The sequence below is a fragment of the Scaptodrosophila lebanonensis genome, unplaced genomic scaffold (assembly GCF_003285725.1).
Source record: "Scaptodrosophila lebanonensis strain 11010-0011.00,11010-0021.00 unplaced genomic scaffold, SlebRS2 tig00000085-arrow-pilon, whole genome shotgun sequence".
Taxonomy (NCBI): domain Eukaryota; kingdom Metazoa; phylum Arthropoda; class Insecta; order Diptera; family Drosophilidae; genus Scaptodrosophila; species Scaptodrosophila lebanonensis.
Window position 1 is genome coordinate 3,510,288 of NW_022060564.1, and position 26,823 is coordinate 3,537,110.

The following is a 26,823-nucleotide window of genomic DNA, read 5'->3' on the forward strand; positions in this document are numbered from 1 at the left end:
AAGCTTTAATCCTTAACCGATGAACACACACGAGTATAATTTATTTATGATATACTTGAATAAAAATATATTTATAACAAAAGTCGTCGAGTGCAGATATGTTATGTCGTTTATATCTACATACTTACAACTATATATATATAATCAAATGAAATGCTATTTCATTTACCGGCTTTATTAAATTTTCATATCAGCAAGCAGCCAAACAATTTGTTCATCAAATCATGCAACAGAATTCACCAACTCAGCGATTATACGTGTACTCGCAGAGATATATTCTGGGTCGGTCGGGTTGGGTTGGGACTTTTCCAGCGCTGGCTACGCTCGCTTTGTTTTTCTATGTAATGGCATTTTAATTGCACGCTACAACTCAGCCGAGTGTCTCTCAATTAAATGTGTCTGCTGGCTTAAATGTTGCTTCGGCGAACGACGCCAGCCCATCCCCTCAGAGTTGGGGATGAGGACGAGGACGAGGTCTGGCTTCGGCTCGGTAGTGAAAATTATGTCAGGCGCATGTCGTAATTTGCCGCAGAGCAGCGTCAGGCCCACGGGGCTCTGCCACACACTCATATGTTCACACACACACACTTCCACACACACACACAGAGCACACATGTAACTGTTAATTATGCAACGCAGACGGCATGCAGAGCAAGATAAGAAACTCAACGAAACGTGGCATGAAAAAGGGGCATGCCACTTAAAAGCGGCACAAAATTTAAGCATTTAATTTTAATTTTGCTCATTTTCTCACCTCACACACACACACACACGCACAGCCTATTCACTCATTTGGACCTTTTTAATTATCAAAATTTTGGGCTGTGTAAAAAAAAAAAAAAACGAAATTCACTAAATTGTAAAAGTTGGCTAAATTTTGATTAAATGAGCGGCGGCGGTGGCGGTGGCGGTGGCTCTGTGGAACCAAATCGGGGAACAGCGGTACAGGTTCAAAGTTTCTGGCAGGAGTTTCGTTGGCAGAACTGTGGCTTGCAGCACAGCAATCCAAAGGACTTTGCACGTTCGCAAGTACGTCCAGAATTAATACACCAGGCAAGCAGATTAACCGCTTCTTTTACAAACAGTGGCAACGAGAGGACAAGTGCCGCTGGTACCTCATCTATCGCTGGCTGCTGGCCCTCTTCTTCAATACGGGCGTTGTCACATGCATCGCGAAGTATTTCTGGAGGGGCCGCTGGTTTCTCTATCTAACCAATTGGGCGTTTTTATTGTGCGGCTTTACCAGCGCTTTCGGTGCGGTGATTGTCTCACTCTTTCAAAGGAGTCCTGAAAAACTGGGTGAGCCACCAAGCTGACCCTGCTTGCGAAGAAAGAATCTCGAATCGCATAGAATTTATATATTTTTGATCTGCTTTGCAAAACAACTCGATAGAAATGTTTTCTCAGTTTAATCTCCCTCCTTCATACACAATTCCAAGGAAGTTTTCCAATTCAGCTTGCCAATATTTGTATTTTGCTTTTGAAGTGAACTTTTTTAGATAAGGGAGGGTTTGGAATGCTGGAATCGGCAATGTTTTCTATTACGAAAGTAATAGAACTTGGGCTCTTGAAAGCTAGATCGGCAACTATTGATGACCGCGGGATTTCTATAAATTTTTGAACGGGTTCTTATAACTATTTATAGCGGGTTTCTATCAATTTTTAGTACATTTTCTAGCCATTTTCTAGCAATTCTTCTATATATTTCTATTCAGTTTTTATCTATTTATATATCATTTATATCTATATTTATATATTTATATATCTATTATATCGCATTTCCAGCATATTCTTCCCATTCATAGCTGATTTTTTAACCATTTACAGAGAGTTTTTTAGCCTTTTTTAGTAGACTTTCTTGCTGTTTATAGCGGATTTTCTAGCAATGTTTCTAGATGGCTCAAGCTCGACTGCGCTTTTATAATATTATTTTTAAGGCAATGTATTTTCAATTAAAGGATTCGTTAAAAAAATGAATTAATTTTGAATTAAACACAATTAGAAGCGAATAGAAATACTTTGTTTCATAGTTGTGGACACACTTCGTATTATTTATTCTATTCTAAATACAAATATCCAATTTATTATTAACCTTTTCGCATAGTCACCCGCACAGGGCTACTGAAAATTTACTGGGCCTCCTACTGGACGAACTTGGTGGTAGCGAACGTCGTCGGTTTGGTCTACTGGTCCTGCATTTATCCCCGAGATCGCTCGCTCGCGAATATAACGCGTGTCGATAACGCCTATAATTTGTGGACCCATGCCTTGCCGTCCCTTATCTTTGGCTTGGATCTTATGCTGGTTGCGTTTCCTGCCCGCCTAATGCACTTCATCTATCCACTAAGCTTAGCGCTCGCCTATGCTAGCTTCACCTATATCTATTATATATCCGGCGGCTTGGATCCGTGAGTAATATAGTTGAGAAATATAAATTAGTGCCTTCTTCAACTGCCGATTTATTTCATAGACGAGGTCGTCACTATCTATACAACATTATGGATTGGGAAAGGCCACGACTGGCGTTACTCTCTACCACGCTGATATCCATGCTTTTTGTTGTATGCTCGACTCTGCAATTTGGAATGTATCGTATAAGGAGGTACCTAGCGTTCAAGATTACTAAACTGGAATAACATTTATAATTTTCAAATAAGTTATTTATTTGGAAATTCATTAAAATCACCTCCTAGCCCGAAGGTTATAAACTCAAGTCCTCTCTGAAAATATATATACTGCACAATACATAGCGCCGAATCTAAATGTGGGAGCACAAAAAAAAAAAAATATAAATAGAAAAAAACAATAGAAATTCAAAAGAAATTCCAAAGCCAACGCAACTGGCATCCAAGACAAGAAAAAATCAGTTTATTCCAAAATTGCACTTTGTTAGTTTTTTGATTTTTGCGATCAATTTGCTTAAAATAATTTTTCTGTTACTTTCAATTTAATGCAATTTAATGTTACCTTGTAACGACCATAGATGGCGCTAGTATGCTTTTGATCTACTACTAAAGAGAAACGACAGATTTTACTACTAAATATAAAACCGAATCTGCTACTAAATATAAAACCGAATCTGCTACTTAATATAAATGCATGCATTTTACTACAAAATAGAAATAAAAAATATAAATAAATGAAAGTAAGGTCATTAATATTTACGACAAGCGCTCATGTGTCTTATTTTTCATTAACTTTGTCAGTTTTTTAAGGTAAATAATATAAAATATAAAAATACTTTTTTATTGAAGGCAGTTCCTACATAATATTTTTCTTCCCAAAAAAAATCATTGAAAAAGACTTAATTTGTTAGACACAACATTTATAGTCTTTTGTTCGATTCAAAATTAAACCATTTCTACTTGAGATCCATTATATATTTAAATAATACTATGTATATATAATAATATGTACTGAATGCAATTATTTATTAATTAATATGAATATTCTAAAAATTCTGCAAAAACTGAACAAATATGCATTTATTTGGAAAACATGTAAAATATTGGAGTATTTAATTAGAAAGCACTCGTGTCGAAATAAAAGAAAGAAAGATTTGGCAATTGGTCATCCATTTGAGATCCCCAAGAGATGAAACACTATTAGTTATAATTTTGTTTCTATAAATTCATTAACCAAGAGTTTTTTATACTCTTTGTGAAGAATATTATTTCCAAAAGTAGCTAAGTATATGATATAAAGGCTAGTTTGAAACAAAGTTTCAAAGCTTTATAGCTGAAGCCATTAAATCGGACGAACGGACATCAAAATCCAAGCTAATTATAGATATATCTATAAATGGAGGGTTCTAAAAATTTGAAAGTGTTTCAAATCAGTTTCTAGTTCTTAACAAATCGCATGAATTAAAGCAAGGCTGCCGGACCTCAACAGAAATGCAGAAATTTATTATTTTTATGTCGTTATTGCACGCTAGATGGCACCTGCTGTAATTATCATTTCATGCATGACTGTGCGAGAACGTGGCGACGCATTGCTGCAGTTGTTTTTTTGTTATTGTTTATTTTTTTTGCTGCACCACAAGTTGCAATACTTGGCAGCTGCCCCTCCCGTCACCCACACACCTATATGTACAGCTATACACCCATACACCCACACACCCACATTCAACTTCTGCTTCGATGAATAAACAAGTTGAGCTACTTAAGATTTAAGTTGTTGCTGCTGCTGTTGTTGTTGTTGCTGCTGCTAGTTGTTGCACGAGCATCGAGTTGTAAGTGTACACAAATTTATAGTGGTACGTTTTTTATTTTTTTTGTTCGTCCACCCCTACTTTCCCGTTGCATTTGCATGCTGCCGTTACAAATTTATATTACGTATACGCAGCGTATGCGCATTTCAAGCATGAAACTCATGCACAATGCACAACAACAGCAACAACAGCAATGGCAACGACGCTGTTGACGATGCGTGTGTGCGCCATTATAAATACAGGTACACACACACACACACACACACACACACACACTCACACGTACAAGTGCAAGTGTGTGTAAATGTTTGTGTTAAATTAAATTGAATGCAAAAAAGCGGAAATGTTAAAAAATGTTAAAAATGTTTTGCGCCTTGTTAGCTGTACACTCGAGTCGCCTCAGTTGGCTTCGCGACAACATTTAAGACGACTTTAAAACTCAACAGCAACAACAAAAGGCAAGTGCAGCCATAAATACGTTAACGTTCGATACGTTACGTTTACGTGGCCGTGAGTCAGCCTGACACCAGCTGCCATGACGCCAGTAGCCACGTTAAGTGACTCGGGACTAGCTGACTAGCTGACTAGTTGTCTTACTGCCTTGCGTACCTTGATGATGCCAATGGCAATGCACTTCCCAAAACCAAATGCGAACCGACTCTGCAATGCACTCTTCCAAAAAAAAAGTATAATTAATGAACTGCTCGACAGGTATTGGCCAAACGAGGTAAGACTCTGAATAATATTTTCATGCGCAGTCATTCTATTGTTTTCTGCTCGCTTTTTATTTATTTGCCAAGGTTATATTATCTAATATCTTAGATATACACTGTTTAAATTAGTTACTATATAAGTTAAAATATAGGTTCTTACCTGAAAAGGTTAAAATAATTTAAAAAAAAATTAAGTTTATTTATAGTTTGACTTTAAAAATAATTATAAAAAAGTTTTCAAATATAGAGAAACATTAAATTTTGTTTTATTTATTTGAAATTTAGTTTGTTAACAATCGCTAGAATTTTTAGAATTTTTTCTTATTTTTAGTTGCAATAGTTTTAGTTATAAAACGGGCGAAAACTATTAAAAGCAGGATTGCATTTAGTTTATAAGTTTTTGTTTTTGCAAGCTAAGCATTTGATAATTATTTACATAAATAAATATAAAAAGTTCGATGTTGCGAATGTAAAAAGATTTTCAGATCGCGAAGAGAGATCATTAGGTTATCAACGATTTTCTTTCATATTTTCCGTTCATAACCACAAAACAAATATACACTCAAATTGTGGAGGGTGCAGGGTATAGAAAAGGAATATCAACGGCAGCTACAACAACGCCCACTGCTGCAGGGCTCGCCCATTTCTGACATGCCACTAAGCAGGCCACTTTATGTGTATCTATCACATGTATCTGAGCAGTAAAAATTTTTATAAATTGAAATCACTTAAGTAACTTGGCTGTTGCAGCATGTGTGGCAGCTTGCAGCTAATATGAAAGGGCGTTCCGTTCCCAAACTTGCCGTTCCAGCGCGTTGTTGCAACTGTTGTTGCTGTTGCTGTTGCTTTAGCTATGGTTGTTGTTGTTGCTTTAGCTGTTGTGTCTCTGCACGCTGGCAACATCAATTTCTTTCTTGCCACTGCTGCCATTTTCGCTGGCAGAGTTTATGCTCGTTATGCAGACAACCACATATGCTTGGATTTCGGTGTCCGGGTCTGAGAGCCCGAATAACTTGCACATTTTAGGGGTCTTAGCTTCCAGAAGCTTTGCCATAAAGTGCTAAGTGAAGGGACTGGAAACGACAGCAGCCGGATGAAGTAAGACGCAATGATCATTGCTTGATATTAAAATAATTATAATAATTCTGCATATGTGTTGTTCCTGATAAAGCATTCATCATTGCTTGATATTGAAAAATGAAGCACATGTTCTGTTCTGTTCCTGATAATGATTATATTGTTGTGTCAGGTTTTACAAAAATTACAATTATTTCGTGTAAATTAATATTTCTTAATCGCATTTCCAAATAATGCTTATATTGTTGTGCCAGGTTTTACAAAAAATTACAATTATTTCGAGTAAATTAATATTTCCTAATCGCATTTCCAAATAATGCTTATATTGTTGTGCCAGGTTTTACAAAAAATTACAATTATTTCCAGCCTATCAAATCGGCTTAGTGCAGTATACTTACATTTTGATTTAAGCCGCTTATCAATAATTTAAATCAACAATTTAGTGTAAACAGAAATTCATGAGGTAGTCTTTTAAAATAATTCTGTCATTTTATTTCTGAATTATTTATTAAGTGTTGCTTATACTTGTACAATAAACCATTTTATTTTAGTTATTTAAATAATTGTTTGAAATATTCGTTTGCAAACGAGCTTTCAATAATTTATTAGATACTTAATTTTTTACTCTGCACTCTTCCAATTATTTTATTTCTTTTAACTATTCATTAATTTATTAGAAACTCAATTTTTTTCTCTGCATTTCTCCAATTATATATTTTTTATTTTTTATTTTATTATTTGAACTTAATTCGTAACTATCGCATTGGTACTTATGTTAATTCCTTAAGTTTTTTAGATAAAACTGGCATTCTTTCACTTATTTTTGAGAAAATACAATGGCTTGGATTTCAATTTTCAAATAAAATATGCATGATTGATTCTATTGATTCGGTTACTTAAATAATAACAATAATGTTGAAGAAGCAATTTATTTGCTTTATAAAATACATATAATATATAAATGCATGCAATTTTTCTAATATTGTTTTAAACAAATTAAAAGGCAATATTAAATAAATCATAAAGTTATAAGCTGTGGCTTATTAAATAAAGCAATGCTTCTATAACATATTAAAATGTTGCCATAGACTTAAGGACTAGATGCACGGGTATTACGAGAAGTATCAGGTCACAAGGACACACATGTATCCTGCGTCGAAGTAGGGTATGTGTGACTACAGAGGCGGTCGGTTGTGGCGATTTAGTTCCTCCCAGGCAAAGGATATCAATCGGCTATGGTTTTGGGTGCCTGGTAATATAATTGCAACATATTTGCACTTAACTTCTGCAAATAAATACATTTGTTTTTTTGTTAATCTATAATTAAACTGAGTAGGGAACTCCCCTGCAACATATTTGCATTTAACTTCTGCAAATAAATACATATTGTAATTTTTAAACAAACTGAGTTGTGACTTCCCCTCCTTCTACAATCGCATAATTTACTGGACACTGGACAGCCAGTGAACGGAGTGATTGTATATTTAAACAAATATTTATTTTATCAGCACATTCTTTAAATTTTGAACGGACAACTTTAAGACACCATGCAGACAAACTGAAGCTCAAACATCAGATGCCGGGCATTGTGCCTTGCCTTCTCATTACATTTCGTTTCACTGCTCGGCGAGTTAAGTCGAGTTGAATTTCATTTCAAGACAAAAACAAATAGAAACCGAACGAAGCGAAATTCCTAGAGCAAAAAATCAATAAATTTCAAAGGAAATAATTAAGCAAGTAATTGACTTGGATTTCTTTTAGGAATTTCACATAAATCTCACAACTAAGCCAGCAGCACAGCAAGCAACTGTTGTGAGCAACTATGTGAGTGTGTGTTTGTGTGTCTGTGTGTGTGTGTTTGTGTGTCTGTGTGTGTGTGTGTGTGTGTGTGTGTGTGCGCATTAGGGTTTGTGTCTCTGCCAAAATACGAGCTGTTAGCAGCTAGCAGCATGTGGCAGCCGCCTTGTTAGTTATGTCTCGGGCATGTGAACTTAAGGATATGTTTGAGTGCGTGGGTATGTGCTTGGGTCTATGCGGGAGTGTCTATATATATGTATGAGTGTGGATGTGTGTGTGTGTGCGTGTGTTTATATATGTAAGCATGTGGAAGTCACTTTCAGCAATGCAGTTGCACACAACAATTTCAGCTCCCGAGTCTCGTGCTGCCAAAGCGAATCGCAAGTATTTTACAGTTTCAACATGCTTGGAATGCGCACACTTCCATTTGCGCCCCCCAAGCTTAGATATGTGTGCGTGAGCAGCTATTTTGCACGCAAGTCACGCACATGAAAGTTTATTTGCTGAGCTTAACATTTGTACTCGCAAAATGGTAAGAGGAAAATGAATATAAAATACACATAGTAGTTCTTTAATTTCTAGAAATATTTTATTTGAATATCAAATAATTTTTATAAGTTTTCTGGCAATGTTTCTTATTTCTAAAAATGTTTCTTTTCAATATCAAATAATTTTTATAAGTTTTCTGGCAATGTTTCTTATTTCTAAAAATGTTTCTTTTCAATATCAAATAATTTTTATAAATTTTCTGACCAAAAAGCAGCTGAAAGCACCATTTTTTTTGGGGTATGCACAAGATTTTTTTTATTTTAAAATGCACATTATCTTTTTTTATTTTCTAGAAATATTTCCTTTCATACCAAATAATTTTGACAAGTTTTTCTGATCATATAGCTGTTTTTTTGGTTCTTCTTCTTTAAACGATGTGCCCAATAATTTCAATTCCCATTATGTGTGAAATTTTCTTCTCCTCTCTAATGTACAAGTACACTCGCCAAGACGCAACGATTGGCATTGGGTGTGGGTTGAAAGGCGTGAAATAAATAGACACAAAGAAATTAAAGCCAAAGGCACTGCAAATATGTTGGCCATTTATTTGGCAGCAGCAGGAACAAAACACGGACTTTTAGGCCATAGCTGCACAAATGCCTCGCCCTCTCCCACTTTTTCTAATAGGATATAGTTCTCGTTAATTTTTGTGTGGTCGTCCGCTTGGTAGGTGTGTTGATATGGTCAACAAAAATGCAATAAAATGTTGCACGCTTTAAGGCAGACACATGCCACACCACGTGGGCGTTGTTGCTTGGTAATTGTGTGAGGGCTGTGCTTGGGCTGCCTGAATATTTTCCGCAAATTAAACTGTCAAAATTTCCTTTGATGCTGTTACCACTGTTGTTGTCATACTTAATTGGTTGTGTAGTCAGGCTATACATAAAAATATACAAAAACATATTATAAAAATTCATATTTTAGACCAAAATTGATAAGGCCAGAAGCACAAACGTCCAAATGCTTTATGTATTAAGTGCTAGCTTTGTTTAAAAAAAAGTTTTTATATTTCATTTGAAATTTGTTATGACGTGCAATATTTATTTGAAAGCCAGAGCTGACCTACAAATTGCAAAGCCAGGAGATGCATGTTGGTTGCATAAGCGAGGACTTAACGGCATAGGCTAAGAAAACCTTAACCAGTGGCTTTTCAAAAGCCTAGTTATATATTTTCGATTTACTTTAATATTACTCTATGCAACAGACTATTATTTAATTGTTTATTCAAGCGTTTTAAGATAGAAAAAATACAAAAATATAATTGGGCTTAATTCTAGGTTTATGGAAGTTAGTCAGCTAGTTTTCTAGCTGTATTATATTATTTTTATGGCATCAGTATACTGATAAACAGAAGAATAGCTGGTTTTTCCCCATTCTCAATTTCCTACTTTCGTAATTTAATTTATAAAGTAATTAATTAATGAAATATATTTGAAAACCCATTTCTAATTATTTAATAATTATAAATCAAATGCAGGGTATATAAAAGTCGGCCGCATAAAATACTTTTCACTCAAAATTAATTTACATGAAGAATTCCATTTCAGGACTAACTGTAATGGTATTCTAACTGTTTGCTCAAAAAGCTCACGCCTACAGCGCGGTCACACACACATACAGAATTGTACCTTGCTCTGCGATGCAAGAAGCGCTCAATAACTCTTTACTCTCCATATGTTTGCTTTGATCGCGCTCCATTCCTTTTCTAATTGCTCTCTTTGTGCAAACCAGCCTGCTATCTCTTTCGCACCCGTGAAGCTGCAAGGGGCAACATGGCGTTCTCTAAAGCAGCGGTGGGTGATTATTGTTGTTGGTGTTGTTGTAATGCTCTCGATTAAAAAAACCGTTGCTCTAAAGGCTTTTCGAGGCCACGCATTTCTCTTTCGATGAAATCAAAGACACAACTATTTGAGTGCCTTGCGTCTTGTTTTGTAATTGCGTTTTAGTTTCAAGTGCGCGCTTTAGTTGAAAACACAATTATCTGCGTTTCATCTTAAGATTGTAGATTTATTAAGTGAGTTTTATTATGATTTCATAGATTTAAATATAATTTCCGGCTTAATGAGAAGATCTCGAAGACTCTTTTTATTTGCACAAAGTAATGGTTGAATTGTGTGTTAATTTGGAATCGCAAATTTTCAAATATGTCGGTTTTTTGGTTTTCTACTTTATAAATAAGCTGTGAATTGCTGTGAAATAAATAGTAGTAATAATAATATGTTCATAGCTCGCGCGACTCTGACATTCGACTTATTTAAGTGTTTTTATTTAAAATAATTCCATTGCCTTTGTTTGTTCATTAATTAAGAGAGAGAGAGAAAGACGGAGAGAGAGAGAGAGAGAGAGAGAGAGAGAGAGAGAGAGAGGAAGAGAGAGCGTGCCAAGCATGTTCAAATATACAAATTAAAGTTAGAAATATAAGTATTCCAGAATAACATTTTGTGAAATTTTTCATTTCCGCGCGAGCTTTCAATATCTGATTATTGGAAGTGCACCTTTTTCCAAATTAATATGCAAACAAAATTGTAGTCCCCGTAAATATAAATTAACAAAATGTTTGCCACTAGGTGCGTGTGACTGGTTAAGTCTGAGCCTTTATTTAACTTAAGCTGTCAATAAATTAAAGGCTGGCTATGTTGCCGAGCTCTTGCTGCCCTTTGCAAATATTTTTGAACGTGCGAATGCATGGAAAAATCCTCAATTCTCAATTTTTAATCCTGCCCATATTTTGCAATAATTTCCTACTTTCGTACTAGAATTTATAAAGTAATTAATTAATGAAATATATTTGAAAACCCATTTCTAATTATTTAATAATTATAAATCAAATGCAGGGTATATAAAAGTCGGCCGCATAAAATACTTTTCACTCAAAATTAATTTAACTGTAATGGTATTCTAACTGTTTGCTCAAAAAGCTCACGCCTACAGCGCGGTCACACACACATACAGAATTGTACCTTGCTCTGCGATGCAAGAAGCGCTCAATAACTCTTCACTCTCGATATGTTTGCTTTGATCGCGCTCCATTCCTTTTCTAATTGCTCTCTTTGTGCAAACCAGCCTGCTATCTCTTTCGCACCCGTGAAGCTGCAAGGGGCAACATGGCGTTCTCTAAAGCAGCGGTGGGTGATTATTGTTGTTGGTGTTGTTGTAATGCTCTCGATTAAAAAAACCGTTGCTCTAAAGGCTTTTCGAGGCCACGCATTTCTCTTTCGATGAAATCAAAGACACAACTATTTGAGTGCCTTGCGTCTTGTTTTGTAATTGCGTTTTAGTTTCAAGTGCGCGCTTTAGTTGAAAACACAATTATCTGCGTTTCATCTTAAGATTGTAGATTTATTAAGTGAGTTTTATTATGATTTCATAGATTTAAATATAATTTCCGGCTTAATGAGAAGATCTCGAAGACTCTTTTTATTTGCACAAAGTAATGGTTGAATTGTGTGTTAATTTGGAATCGCAAATTTTCAAATATGTCGGTTTTTTGGTTTTCTACTTTATAAATAAGCTGTGAATTGCTGTGAAATAAATAGTAGTAATAATAATATGTTCATAGCTCGCGCGACTCTGACATTCGACTTATTTAAGTGTTTTTATTTAAAATAATTCCATTGCCTTTATTTGTTCATTAATTAAGAGAGAGAGAAAGACGGAGAGAGAGAGAGAGAGGAAGAGAGAGCGTGCCAAGCATGTTCAAATATACAACTTAAAGTTAGAAATATAAGTATTCTAGAATAACATTTTGTGCAATTTTTCATTTCCGCGCGAGCTTTCAATATCTGATTATTGGAAGTGCACCTTTTTCCAAATTAATATGCAAACAAAATTGTAGTCCCCGTAAATATAAATTAACAAAATGTTTGCCACTAGGTGCGTGTGACTGGTTAAGTCTGAGCCTTTATTTAACTTAAGCTGTCAATAAATTAAAGGCTGGCTATGTTGCCGAGCTCTTGCTGCCCTTTGCAAATATTTTTGAACGTGCGAATGCATGGAAAAAAGTTCATTATAATAACTTTGTTGGTGCGTAAAAAATTATGCAAATCATTGTAAAGTTGCTAATTGTGCGAAAAATTGTGGACACAAAATATTACGAGTTAACTGTATTTTGCAAATGTAGACATTCGAGCTGCTCTTCCATCCGTTCTTAACGCTTATCTCATAGTTTTTCATGTTTCTCTGCAACGCACTCTCTCTCTCTCTCTTTCTCTGGTCTCTTTTCTGTGTCAGTCGGTGTGTGTGTGTGTGTTGCTAGCTAGCCTGGCTGTCAAAGTGTAATTTATACGAGAACGCGTTGGCGACGCCAGCAGAAGCTTAACTTTTACAATGCATCAATAAATTACATTATCCTTAATTTCCCGCGCTTTTCCGGTCAACGATGCGACATTTTAACTCGCCCGCAGCACAGCTTGCGTTGATTTTTATTTTTACGCTGAGCCAGCAGTGGCAGTAAAAGGCAGCCAGTTGAATGGTTGGCTGCCATTGTTGCCAACGAATTTCGGGGAAAATACGTTTCATTAACTTCATGTGGCGTTTGGACAAATACACACACACACACACACACACAGACACACAGACACACATTGGCGTGCTAGTTCAGTAGAGCGGAGCTAAGCCTCTCACTTCCGCTACCACTTGATGAGGCTCGGAACCTAGAGGTACAATAAAACAATTAGTTTTCTCACAAAGCTCTGCATAAAACTTAGAAAAAATTGCGTAATTCTACAAATCATGCAATAGCCTGTCTGGCTCTATTCGTCGATTTGTTAAGTTTCCACTTTGGATGACGCTAACTCAATAGCTTCTCGATTGTTATCGATGTATCTAAAATTCCATCCAGTGCCTGCCAAACAAGTTTACCATAACCAACAATTTACTTATTAATCTATAGCATTATTTGTCAATCAATCAGTGCTCTTTGTACGGTAAAATATTATTGGTTAAATAATATCTCTGCATAATTAGTTGTTGTTTTAAATATAAAGACAATTGGTTCTTGAAAGGGACTATTGCTTCTTACATGGATGTTCCATGAACGTATTTATTATATAATTTAATTCTTTACTGCGTTCATTATTAACTATTAATTGATGCTCGATTTTATGTGAAAGTGATTCTCCTAAATGCTTAAAAATACAATTATAATAATAATATCTTATCATTGTTATTTTTATAAAAATGTTATATTATTCTCCCCTTAACACTTACAGGGTGGTTTGGTGCAGTGGTCGGCGTATTTCTACACTCAACACCTGCTGAACTGCAGGGGCTTTTAAAAGCAATGCGCGTTGCCATTTGAAATTAAACTAAATTTATATTTAGTTGATTTTCCCTTGGCCCTACTCTCTCTCTCTTTCTCTTGCCCTTCCTGTGCTTATCAGCTGGAGTGTGTGTCCATGTGTGTGTGTGTGGGTGTGTGTGTGTGTGTGGCCACGGCAATACGCCAAACCGTGACAACCGCGGCAGGCAGAGGCAAACAAACAACCGACTGAGCAGCCAACATACATACATACATAAGTGGCTGGCCAGTCATTTGATGTGCTGCCAAATGAGCAGATCATGTAAAAAAGGTAAGCCAGAAAATTACAGAAAAATACTTATATTTGCCTCAACTCTTTCTAATTCTTATAACCACAAATTTGTTGTTGTTCCACGAGTTGTTGTTGTTGACGAGTTTTTCAATAATAAGTAGCTATGAAGCGCACGGAGATTTAAGAGAGATTTCTTGTTTGTGTTCCATATGAATATTTATGGAACATTTCATTTAAAAGAAACAAACTTTTATTTAACAAAAATCATCTTTTAAAATATTTATGTTATTTAAGAAAACCTCTAATGAATGGATACATTTCATTTAAAAGAAACAAGCTTTTATTTCATAACTAAATTTGGAAAATATTTATTTTATTTTAGAAAACCTCTAATATGGTTGTTCCATTTTTTTTAAAATAATAATTCTTGTTTGCAATTTGCAAATTTCAGCGATTTTGGATATTGTTTTGGAAACCAATTATCTGTGGCTACAAATTTAAAAAATTAGGTCAGGAGTGAGACAAGCTTAAGAGCTTAAGAAACATTTTATTTTAAATAAAAAACAAATATTTATTTCAAAAATAAAAATCAAATATTTATTTCAAAAAAAATTTTATAATATTTATTTTATTTTAGAAAACCCCTAATGAATCGATTCATTTCATATAAAAGCGGCAAACTTTTATTTCCAAAACATATTTGCAAAGTATTTATTTTATTTTAGAGAACCTCTAATGAATCGATTCAAACAGAATAAATATTGTTGCCTTCAGGAACAATGCAGCCTAAGCGAAAGCAAAAGAAAACCAAATGCTATATTTTTTTGTTCAGTGGAAATTTAGTAAAATTTTACTTAGCCAGGCAGAGGCGATAGTAAGATGAAAACGGAATCAAGTGCATGGTAAATGTTCGCAAACATAAACTCATTAGCCAAAACCATTTTCGGCCCCATTCGCACAAATATTCAATATTCAACGTTCGTCCTGTAGGTCCTACGCTGGAAATGTGAGATAAATGCACTTCACGCTCTAGCGAGAGAGAAAGAGAGCAAGAGAGAGAGAGAGAGAGAGAGCATCACGGCCATATGCATTGCTTAATTAAGGCTGGGACTGAACTGCCCAACATTCAAATACCACAACTCAATATAATTATGTGCTAAGTGCCCGAGGCTGGCCGAATTCATGCCATGTCGAACAATGAACAATATGCCGCCTGCTGCATCCTGCGAGTATCAATAAGCCCATCATTATTGCCGATTTGAAGGCCCACTCTGTCGGCGAAAATGCTGCCAATTACGATGCCTGGACGAGGGTCAGCCTATTTGCAAAATATTGGAAACATTAAAACGAGTAGCAGCGAGGTAGGGGAAATATTTTCTATTTAAGATTTAACAATATTTATAATTAAATACTTTGTCGATCATAAGTAACGTTTGTTCGAACTGTCTGTTATTTTCCAGCTGCCCGCCTGTCTGTCTGCCTGTCTATCTGTCCTATTGTCTATCACGTTTTATGTTTATTAATATAGCTGTCTAATGATTTAAATGCCTGTCCATCTGCCTGTCTGCCTCTTAGGTTAAGAGCTAGTTTTTCAATTTCTGTGTCTGTCTGTCTGTCCCTCTGTCCATTCGATTGTTTTGCTGTCAAGTCGCATCATCATTTAATGAAATCTTCAATTTCGAAACACAACTAATAATTAAATGAAAATAAATGTCTCAAATAAATATTGAAATAAATAAGCGACTAGAAAATACATTTGTTGGCAATAAATTGTTCATATCGATATATATACATACAAGTATATATAAATGATATTGCCTAGAAATTGTATCATACACTTTTATGATAACTTTTTACATATATTGCACAGGAAGAGAAGGTTTAGGTCGATAGCAGGTCCTAGGGAAATAAAAAATAACTAATTTCAAGTATTTTCAATTTAAGCTATTCTGGAAATGATTAATACAATATTACATTTAGTTTCAACCAACTACTCCATAATACATAGCTTATATTTCAAAATTTCAAGCATTTTAAATTTTATGTAATATTATATTAACCATTTAGACATTGTTTTTTTTTTACATATTAATAATTTTGTGCATTTCGAAGAAACTAAAAATAGTTCTTTTAATTTTTGAAACCACAAGCCTTATTCTAAACTTACAAAAAAAGTTTGCTTAAATTTCGAAAACAAGCATAAATAATTTTTTTTTCAAATAGAGCAATTGACAAAATGGAGTTCATTAATTTCTAGGTGCAAATCAAGTTTTATTGACTGTTTTGCTTGAGTTCAAAAGCACTTTCTTAATAAATGAATATCGTCGTTGTTCTTTCGTGAAATTGTTTAGTAATTTACTTTTGCATTATAGCATGATTGGCACGGTTCTGCTTTGTTATTAATAAATTGTAAATACATTTCCAACATTTAATTGTTTTTAACTGAGTGCAAGGTGAGAAATTGGAATTTGCATGCTTCTTCATAATCCTCTTCATGCATGAAATTATTCATACAAATACTGGCATATACAAAAAATATGACTTGTATATATTAAGAGCCACATAGAGATACGACGCAGTGGATCTGGAGCCCATCTATCAATATGAAAGCAATCAAGTTGTTGCTCTTGGCCATATTTGCAAGCGCATTGGCATTTAAGGAATTTGTTAAAGGGTCCAAGGCAGTAGATCTCTACAATGGGAATGAACGCATAACAAACGGCACATTGGCAGTTAGGGGACAATTCCCTTATCTTGTACGTTTCCGATTATTTGGTGAGCGGGTTTCAGAATGCGGCGGTAGTATACTCAGTAGTATCTGGGTCCTAACAGCCGCACATTGTTTACCTGGCAAACTATACGGTGATATGTACTTCGGAGAGATCCGGTCAAAAAACGCAAGGTTTCACCATCGGATCTACAATCATTCATTCATACCTCATCCTGAATATGATGGTAAAACCAGCCACAATGATGCTGCTATGATTATCATTCCACGCATAACTTTCTCGAAGTACGTTAATAAGATCCAGCTGGCCAATGAAGCTAAGCATGCAAATTTGACCGGCTGGCGGGCCTTTATAGCTGGGTGGGGCAGAGTTAGCGATGATCCTGCCCAATCCCGAGACCTATATTACACCAATGTGACAATAGCCGACGATGAGTTATGCGAAGCGTTTTATAACTTTCAACCCAGCCAACTTTGTGTGTCAACTGTGCACAACCAGTCCAGTTGCCGAGGCGATTCTGGCGGTCCTCTAACACTACACAAAGGAAATTTCTTGGCTGGCATTACATCATATAGCGGACCTTCGTGTATGAATAATGCTCCACAAGTATTCACCCGAGTGACAAAAATAGATGCATGGATTCGCAATGTGATGGACATTGCCAGCTAAAACGATAAAGAGTTTCGTTATATTCTTACAAGTAATGCAACAAATTTGATGACAAATTTTATTTGGAAGTAAAGCATGTTTTATTATAATAATAATCTTTAACACTTTGGAGAAGCAAATGTTCTCGATTTTTAAAAATCGATCTTACTATCTACATAAAATACTTCACTTAATCGTAGAAACCGCAAGAAACAACAAGAGAAAATTTGTTTTCTTAAATTTAGAAATTTAGCAGTACAATTAATATTCTCTTGTAATGTTCTAGAGCAATTGACCCAATTGGGCGAAATCCGGTGAGCGGATTATAAAAAGTGATTTTATTTCGCCCTGAAACCAAGTTACTGCTTTTCTTGGGTTCACACAAATTTTCTTAATTAATGGGAGAGAAAAACTTCAATCGAAAACTTGATCTTAAATTTCGTAGTTGCTCTTTCGTGAAGTTGTCTAGTGTTTCTGTTTATCTGTTTTCCATTTAAGTATGATTGCCACATTTCGCTATTAATAAATTGTAAATACAACTCCAACTCTTAATTGCAATAGAAATATGGATACGTGTTTTCTGAGTTTTAGTCTCTTTGCCTCGTATCTGTTGAGTAACTGTTCAAGGTAAAAAATTGTAATTTGCATGCACCAAATTATGCAAACAAATATTGGCATATGTGAAAAATACAGCTTATATATATTAAGAGCAGCATTTACTTGAATAAGTATACGAAGCGGTGGAACCAGAGCCAATCCATCAATATGAAAGGAATCATGGTGTTGCTTTTAGCCATATTTGCAAGCACATTGGCATTTAAGGACTCTCCTAAGATGTCAAATGCAGTAGTTCTCTATAATGAACACGGACGCATAACAAACGGCACATTGGCAGTTAAAGGACAATTCCCTTACCTCGTACGCATACGACTATATTCTTTTGCAAACAAAATTAATCAATGCAGTGGCAGTATAATCAGTAGTATCTGGGTCTTAACAGCCGCGCATTGCTTCGGTAACATCAATTACTGTGATATATATTTCGGAGAAATCAGTGAAAAGACAGCAAGGTTTCAACATAGAGTTTACAACAAGTCATTCGTACTTCATCCTGAATATGATGGCGGATCCAAACACAATGATGCTGCTATGATTATCATTCCACGCATATCTTTCTCGAAGTACGTTAACAAGATCGAGCTGGCCAATGAAGCTAAGCATGCAAATTTGACCGGCTGGCGGGCTTATGCACCTGGATGGGGCGCCCGTAACGACACTCCGATCGTTTCCAAACACTTGTATTACATAAACGTGACAATAGCCGACGATGAGTTATGCGAAGCGTTTCATTACTTTCAACCCAGCCAACTTTGTGTGTCAACTGCGCACAACCAGTCCACTTGCCGAGGCGATTCTGGCGGTCCTCTAACACTACACAAAGGAAATTTCTTGGCTGGCATATCATCGTATGGCGGACCTTCTTGTTTGAATAATGTTCCACAAGTATTCACTCGAGTGACCAAAATATTTACATGGATTCGTGATGTGATGGACATTGTCAGCTAATACGAAATATGGACACGTAAACAGTTTCGATATATTTTTACATGTAATACAACAAATTTGATCAGCAAATTGTTATTTTGTGTTTCTTTTCGATGTGGATTAACATACTATTTCAGGAATTATTGGGTTACCCGCCATAGCAACCATAAAGATTTTTTAATTCCTACATATTTTGAAAAACTATAAGCAACTTTTAATGTTAATTTATTGTTATTTTTAAGCCGCAGCAAATGAAACACAGGACGCGATCCAATAATCCCACCTCCTCTTATTTTAATTACTCGATTTAGATGTGCTTTTATAAAAATGATTTGACTTCGATTTAAGTGTACAATGCTGATTAAAAAGTTTGCTGTTTCATGATAAGCATAAGTCACTGTCATTGATATATGCACAGAGAAAATAAATAAATAAATAAATAATAAATAGAACCCACATTGGACAAGCATTTCTATCGCTATAAATAAACAAGGAACGGTGGCTGTTTAATTAAAGTGAGTGTGAAATTTCTTTCTTATACCCTGCACTCAAATGGTAAAAGGGTATATTTGTTTTGCGCGAATGTTAGTGGGAGTGTTTACAGTGTATTGCAGTTGCTGCTTCTGCTTGCCATTTGCGCAGTAATCTGTTTACCGCAATCGCGAGAAAGCAAAAATGCACAGCTAGGCTTCGATTTCAAGAGAGGCTTTTATTAGAAATCAGCATTGTGGTAATATAATAACAGTGAGAGGACAATATCAAAGAGAACGCAGTCTGTTAAAAAGACAGCTGCTACATACGTTAACATTATGCAATTGACAATTCCATTTATGCTAACAACTTAACGTTAACAGTATGTAAAGCAATAAAGCAACTTTACTTAAATTTAAAATGAACACAATTTCTTATCAGCTAACTAAATCTACTCTAAACTGATTCAACGCATGAAACAAACAAACACTTGCTACGCCTCACACTTATGTACATATGGTAGGCGCGAGAGCTGACTTACAGTTATGATTTTGATTCTTTGCCTTTACTTTTGCATTCTCCAAGAGAGCATTCTGCTGGCAGCTGCAATGCAAAGCTTACGCTGCTACGAACGTTAACATTATGCAATTGACAATTCCATTTATGCTAACAACTTAACTTTAACAGTATGTAAAGCAATGAAGCAACTTTACTTAAATTGAAAATTTACACAATTTCTTATCAGCTAACTAAATCTACACTAAACTGCTTCACCGCATGAATCAAACACGTGCTACTCCTCACACTTGTGGACATATGGTAGGCGCGAGAGCTGACTTACAGTTATGATTTTGATTCTTTGCCTCTACTTTTGCATTCTCCAATAGAGCATTCTCCTGGCAGCTGTAATGCAAAGCTTAGTTTTACTCGATTTGTTGAACGCGTAGCGCCGTCGCTAATTGGAGTTGCCGAAAACTCTTGGAAAACGTATAGTTAATAGTTTAAATATTAGTTAAAAATATGTGGAAACATACTATACGAGTATGTTGATATTAAATTGTGTGCGAAGTGTCATAAATATGTGTTTATTAATGCGAAAATCGCAATGCCGCTCGAATGCACGTGCTGTTTACATATTTATCTATGTATGTATGTGTGTTCGCAATGTTAAATGAACTGGTACGCAGTACCTCAATTTTTGTTTTGTTTTTTAAGTGGTAATAATTGTGATTTAATTAATTAAAGTTTCCCAATTTGAAAATGGATGTAAATGTAAGTACGCACTGTTTCATATTTGGTTACTCCATAATAAATTATTTGTACTTTTCAAATTACTATTTTACTGCGTAATTAACATATGTATGTATGTACATGTTAACATAACATTTCATGTATGTATCTATGCATAAGTCTCTCAATTAACAGAACAAATTTCACCTCTTCACATAACAGAGGCACAAAATTGAAAGAATTTACTGTATGATAAAGGCAAGAGAGAGAGCATAATATTTCTCTTAAAAATTCGTAAGAAAAAAAGCTTTTTTTAAGTAAAGATCATTGCTTCTGTTTGGTTTTTGCCAAGTAAGGAAATTCAATGAATAAAAATTAATATTAATAATTAAATTTATTTAATTTTCTTTTCTTTTTCCGATATATTTCGGTTACGCCACGGTAACCGTCTTCAGGGCAATTATTTAAGCAAGTCTGCTCTGTTTGACTTGGAGTTACTAACTGTTGTAACTCCAAGTCAAACAGAGCAGACTTGCTTAAATAATTGCCCTGAAGACGGTTACCGTGGCGTAACCGAAATATATCGGAAAAAGAAAAGAAAATTAAATAAATTGGTTTTTCTTACTCTGACCTCGAGCCGGCCAAACAATAAAAATAACTATGAGGAAGGTCACCAAAATACTCAACATTAATAATTAAATATAAACATATTTTATTGCCTAAATGATGAAAGGGTATACTAGTTTACTGTGCATGTATGTAACATACATACAGAGGGATTACTTACGTATTGGAAGAATCAAATATTCCGATGTTATGATTTGTCTCTGATTGCGCAAGAGCATTGAAATGCCAAGAATAGGTACAAAATCGCTGAGAAAGGCCTAAACAAGATGAATTTGTGCGTTTCCAAATATATAGCATACTTGTGTGTCACGTCAAAGTCCTTTTTCAATTTCAGTCAATTTCTGTCTGCATGTCAATACTAAGCATTTTATTTTTTACGTTTCACTGAACATTTTGTATGACATTAACAAAAAAGGAGCAGATAAAAAAAAATAAAAACAACAGCAAAGTATAGTAAAAGAGTGCGTAGACGTTCTTTCTGCCGCTGTTGCTGTCTCATTTTTATGTGTCATGTCGAACGAGAAACAACTTTGATTGTGTGCTTTGTCCTTGTCAATTTTATTTTGTATTTTAATGCCGACTTCGCCGTCAAGGCAAATACATAAAACGGACGGCCGTGAACATTGCAAACAAAGTCAAAAACAACTTGTTATCGTTGTTGTCCATGTGCCATATTTTTCGCTGAACGTTGCCGCTTTTTTTTTTCCTTTTTTTACATTTGTCGAAGGCCATTGTCCTTGCAGCTAGCTGATACCGTCTCGGTCTCTGACCGCGTACCAAAGCTGTCGTGCGTCAACATTGCACATGATTGACTTTTCGGGTTAAATTAATTAAGCGTGTGCGTTTTCATTGTTGATTGAATGGATTATGCAGAGAAATGGGAAATTTCTCTCAAAGGGTTGATGAAAGAAACGTACGCGCAATTTAATGGCAGCAGCAGCAGAGAAAATAAAATATTGGTTCAGGCAAACGTTTTTTTCAATGCCAGAAATATTAATTTGTTCACAACAGCACTGTTTTAAAACATACAGGCAATACAACCATTTTTCATTATTCATTATCTCTGTAAGATTTGTAAAAAATCATCGCACTGTCAGAGTAATGTTAAATAAATTACTTGGTAGGAAGATTTGCCACATCCGTACGCTTAGCAAGGTATTTGAATATATCGTTCCAATCGGTGGCAAAACAACTCTAAGTAGAACAATTTTTCTTTTCACCAGATTTTAGTCAATTAAGAACTTCTGAAACTTGTAAAATTATGATTGTTATGCTCTATTCGATTGGTATTGTAACAGGAGATAAACGGCAGAACTGAAATTCCAATTAACCATAATAATAAGCGAGCAACATTATTTTAAAATATAGTATAAGTAGTTCTCGCATTCGAATTATCCCATAGCCTCGCCAAACAAAAATTAACGCCAGCATCAATGCCAGTTTTTATTTTGACTAGACGGCAAAAAGTTAAGCATAAAATTCACTAATTTTATAATGTGGCGGCAGACATTTATTTCGACGCTAATTACAAACATTTAAACTTTTAATTAGTTTTCAAACAAGCGGCATCACCAGCTCTAGGACCAACAACAACAACACCAACAAAACGCACAAGGATGCATCGGATCCGGAGCACAAAAAGTGAAGTTATTTTCACTATGCCTTGTGCTTGTTGTTGTTTTTGTTGTTATTATTGTCGTGATGACGCACACTTAATACGCGCATCCAAATTTAATTTGATGGAGGAAAAGCGAGCGAAATTCCATTACTACTTATGTGCCATCAAATAGAATAACAAACAAGCAGAAAAACAAACAAATAAAAAGCGCATAAACATGAAAAAGCCATAAGCAAATCCCATTGCTGATTGCTAGACACACTCAAAAATCTCTGGGTTGGGCAGCAGAACTAAAAAATATACAACATTTGCCAGGCAGGAAGAAGAAAAAAGCTAAATTCATCGCATGAGTTGGCTGTCCATCTGAAAATTGTCATCTAAGCAGCTCTGCAAATAGCGCTGCTGCAATCAATTTAAAAAATAATTCACTCACGAGTAGTAATATGTTGGCTGTCAACTCGTGAAGATGACAGCCTGGGCTAATTGAACTGGCAATTGGGTTTGAGGAGCAGGCCAATTTATAGACACAGCATGTCTGGTAAACAACTCAAATTACATGGCCAAGAATGACAACAATTTGGCAGAGACAATTTCACAATGTGCCTCATTTAAATGCAGTGACAGAAAAGAAGCTAGCTTCAGCTATTCCTTGGGCTTGCAAAGCAATTTCCTATCTCTTACTGCATTACTTGTTTAATTAGTCATTTAAAAGTAAATTTGGATTGAATTTGAATAAATATATAAATACAAATATGGGATCATATAGAATACAAATATTTGATCTGACCTTGGCATTTCTTCATTTTTATCCACTTCTATGATATGGTTAGTTATTGACAGAAATAAAATCTTTTATAAGACGCTTTCTTCCACTAATCTAAAACACATCTTTTTTTGCCACAACTTAGTAACTTTTTTCAAGTAGATTGCAATATTTAATGCAATATTTTCTTATATATATTCTTTTAATTTAAATGGTCAAAAGTTTACAATTATATAAGTTGAAGTTTAAAGTTGAACATTATATTAAATTATGTATCGAGGAAGTAAAGCATGGAAGGAAGACTGTTGTTACGTTTTTGGAAAGGTATTGGTGTTTAATTACAGATTAATTAATTAACTTAAATAAAGAACTATTTTGCTGTAGTTCCTCGTTCTCTGCTGTTTGAAACGTTTATCAAATATCGAATTTATCACGAAAAAAGTCGTCTTGAAGTTTCCAGTGTATCCCAACGGCAGCAACTCAGATATTAACATATTTTTCTGTTATTTTAAAATTGTTCCTGCTTTGGTAGGAAAGAGAGAAAGCCAAAATGTGTATTTTTGATGAACTGTAGCAGCTAATGATTGTCCTGGGAATTAGCATCGCAAGTAGGCAACAACGGCTGCAGAACTCATTTGTATGCTATATGTTAAAATGTTCAGCAATTTTTTAAAATTTGTTTTAGTTGAATGATAGAACTGATTTAGCAATAGAATATAATAACTACGCTCCTTCCTCCCCATTAAATGCCTCCATCGTTTTGCCTCACAGCAGGACCTATCAAAATTTTAAATCTTTGCCTAATATGAAAGGCTATTCCACTATTCCGCATTATTCGAAAGCATTGCTGACCTGGTCCAAATGCTTTAGCTAATGCATGCCATTAAATTTGGCAGGCTTGGAAAAAGAGAGAAAAATGGGGGAAAAAGCAGAACATTAGCGACCCGGCAATGAAAAACAAATTCAAATTAATGCACATACGATCATGGCATTTTAACCAAGAGCGAAGCCAGCGAGGCGTTAAAAGCCAAAACCGGCGACGATGTTGGTTGTTGTTGTTGTTTTTGTTGTTTTTGTTGTTGTTTGTGGGGCAGGCAGCCAACGTTCGCTGCAGTCAAGTGCGCACTTGTAGTTTGCCAGCGTAAACATATAAATAAATATGAAAATGAAAATCACACAACAGCAGTGGCTTGGCAGCAGCAGCAGCAACAACAACAACAACAACAACACTTAACATGGCCAGACATGAAAAACTGACGTTGTTGTTGTTGCTGTTGCTGTTGCTGTCTGAGTGGGCACGATGTCGCCATCGTTGTTGTTGTTGTTGTTGTTGTCGCTGCCTGCAGTAAAGTGCCATGCATTTGAAATTTTAAGCACAACGCTGCGTATGATCAACGTGTTTAGTTTTAGGGTCTGGTTGAGTGTCAGTGTTTGAGTTAGAGTTGGTGTTGGTGTTGGTGTTGGGTGATGGTGTTAGTGTTGGGGGACCGTCTGGTTGCTGCGGATGGTGCAGTGCTGGGGGCTGCTTGCCACTGCACATGAAATAATGACAACGGATATAAAATTTAGTTGGCTTTTTGCGACACACACACACACAGAGACACACATACAAACACCCACATAAGTTCTACATTGAAACTCTGAGAAAGTGTGCTGGTTTGCTTGGAACTAGCTCAAATGTTAGGCATAAATATTGGGAAATGGCTTCAATATAAGATATGTTGGTTCCTGGGTATCTTTAACTTTCTTCCATATGAAGAACAAAAGATAACTTTTTGAAATTGATTTTAAATTGTATTCAGAGGTAATTATGTTAATACAGATACTAGAATAATTGCAGCCCTATCATCATACAATAATTTATTTATTTACATTTCTTTTCAAACTTTTTCAAATTCCATTCGTTTTTAAATTGTATTTCAAGGTAACTATTTGAATACAATACAATAAATTCAATAATTTATTTACTTAAATTTACATTTTTATTCCAATATTTTACATTTTTATTTAATGAATTGGTCTCCAGATATACTAATTCCATTTAATTAAGCAGCAATGCCTCTGCTTTTGAAATGAATTCAATTTAGTCATTTACTGAGCGAAGAAGACGAATAAAGTAATCGTCATGGATTTATAACTACTATACCGTAAATTATACGGACATACAGTATATTGAAAAGATTGTCTTTCTTGCTATGAGATTAAGAATTCTGAGGAATAAAAGATTCATATTATTAAGTGAAAAACTAGTTAGCTCAGAAAAACTTATTCGTATTACACAGACTGCTAGTTCAATCTTAGTAGCTTACAATATTCTCCTTTTAGACAAGCATTTTTTTATCTTCAGAAGATTTTATATATTCGTACATTGGCTTCTGCACCTTGAGCTGCTTCCTTTATTGTTGATATACAATTTATGTTAAGGTCTGGCTCGCTTTTTTTTTAATAAAAGCTGCATTTTCTTTCATTACATATCTCACTTATAATCATTATTTGAACGTCCTCTGATTTTAGTTCACACCAGTTCGACTGATGTAACTGATTTACATCCCTTACAAGAGCTAGAAAGCACTACTCGTCCAAAAACGTACCCTAATACGCACAGCTCTGCTCATGTGTGCTTTGCCGTAGCTGTTGCTGTTGCTGCTTAGCTGCCTGTCTTGAATTATTATTCATGAGCGCTTTAATTTATGCTGCAGTTAGAATTAGTGCGCTTTGCATTTTTCGCCACTGCCTTGATGTCAGCATGTGTGCGTGTCTGTATGTCTCCTGAAATTTATATGCCTCGACATTCAAGTGTATGCTCGTGTGCCTGTTAGTGTGTGTGTGTGTGTGTGTGCATATGCATATGTATGTGCATGCCTCTTCATGTTTAGTTTTTGTTACGGAAGTACTTAAAATGGCATTAATACTTTTATGACTTGTGGTCTAGGTAATTTTTGGGTTTTCCCACCCTATCTATCGCTGTGCAGCTGCTGACATGAAATATTCATGGCATGCATTACAAATGTTCAAATAAATAATCAAAGAATGCTCGTTAAAGCACTCGACTGATAAAATAAATTTCATAGCATACTTATGTGGGCAGCTGAGCTGCAACAGCATAGTACATACATATGTATGTATTTTTTGGTTAAAGTGTTTTCTTGGTTACCATAAGTTGTGGATTTAAGAAATGTATGTATAAGTAGATTCTTTTATGAAATGGCGAAAGCATTTAATGAAGTAAAGGCTGCCTCGGAATACAATTTATTTGAATTGTGCCTTGTGAAAACGGTTTTTGAGTCAGTCAGTTAATAAATTGTTTAAAAG

General features: G+C 35.1%; 3 protein-coding genes across 3 annotated transcripts; all 3 read left to right on the top strand.

Annotated features, from left to right (window-relative positions):
- The first annotated feature begins 787 nt into the window (after positions 1 to 787).
- Positions 788 to 2,745, top strand: LOC115626492 (protein rolling stone). The gene is made up of 4 exons (XM_030521876.1): positions 788 to 1,029; positions 1,086 to 1,299; positions 2,105 to 2,408; positions 2,471 to 2,745. The coding sequence occupies exons 1-4, from the start codon at positions 886 to 888 to the stop codon at positions 2,634 to 2,636; spliced, it is 828 nt and encodes a 275-aa protein (XP_030377736.1). The 5' UTR covers positions 788 to 885; the 3' UTR covers positions 2,637 to 2,745.
- Positions 2,746 to 16,458: 13,713 nt separating this feature from the next.
- LOC115626472 (serine protease 1-like) lies at positions 16,459 to 17,367 on the top strand. The gene has a single exon (XM_030521856.1). It carries the CDS (start codon positions 16,484 to 16,486, stop codon positions 17,276 to 17,278), a length of 795 nt encoding a protein of 264 aa, XP_030377716.1. The 5' UTR covers positions 16,459 to 16,483; the 3' UTR covers positions 17,279 to 17,367.
- A 628-nt stretch (positions 17,368 to 17,995) lies between these two features.
- LOC115626489 (serine protease 1-like) lies at positions 17,996 to 18,892 on the top strand. Its single transcript, XM_030521874.1, has one exon. The coding sequence runs from the start codon at positions 18,023 to 18,025 to the stop codon at positions 18,821 to 18,823; it is 801 nt and encodes a 266-aa protein (XP_030377734.1). The 5' UTR covers positions 17,996 to 18,022; the 3' UTR covers positions 18,824 to 18,892.
- The last annotated feature ends 7,931 nt before the right edge of the window (positions 18,893 to 26,823 follow it).

Bases quoted from the DNA above. Each gene is read 5' to 3' on its own strand.
- LOC115626489 (XM_030521874.1), top strand. From the start codon at position 18,023: ATGAAAGGAATCATGGTGTTGCTTTTAGCCATATTTGCAAGCACATTG.
- LOC115626492 (XM_030521876.1), top strand. From the start codon at position 886: ATGAGCGGCGGCGGTGGCGGTGGCGGTGGCTCTGTGGAACCAAATCGG. The intron at 1,300-2,104 runs GTGAGCCACCAA...CTTTTCGCATAG, and splicing joins AAGGAGTCCTGAAAAACTGG to TCACCCGCACAGGGCTACTG. The intron at 2,409-2,470 runs GTGAGTAATATA...TTTATTTCATAG, and splicing joins ATATCCGGCGGCTTGGATCC to ACGAGGTCGTCACTATCTAT.
- LOC115626472 (XM_030521856.1), top strand. From the start codon at position 16,484: ATGAAAGCAATCAAGTTGTTGCTCTTGGCCATATTTGCAAGCGCATTG.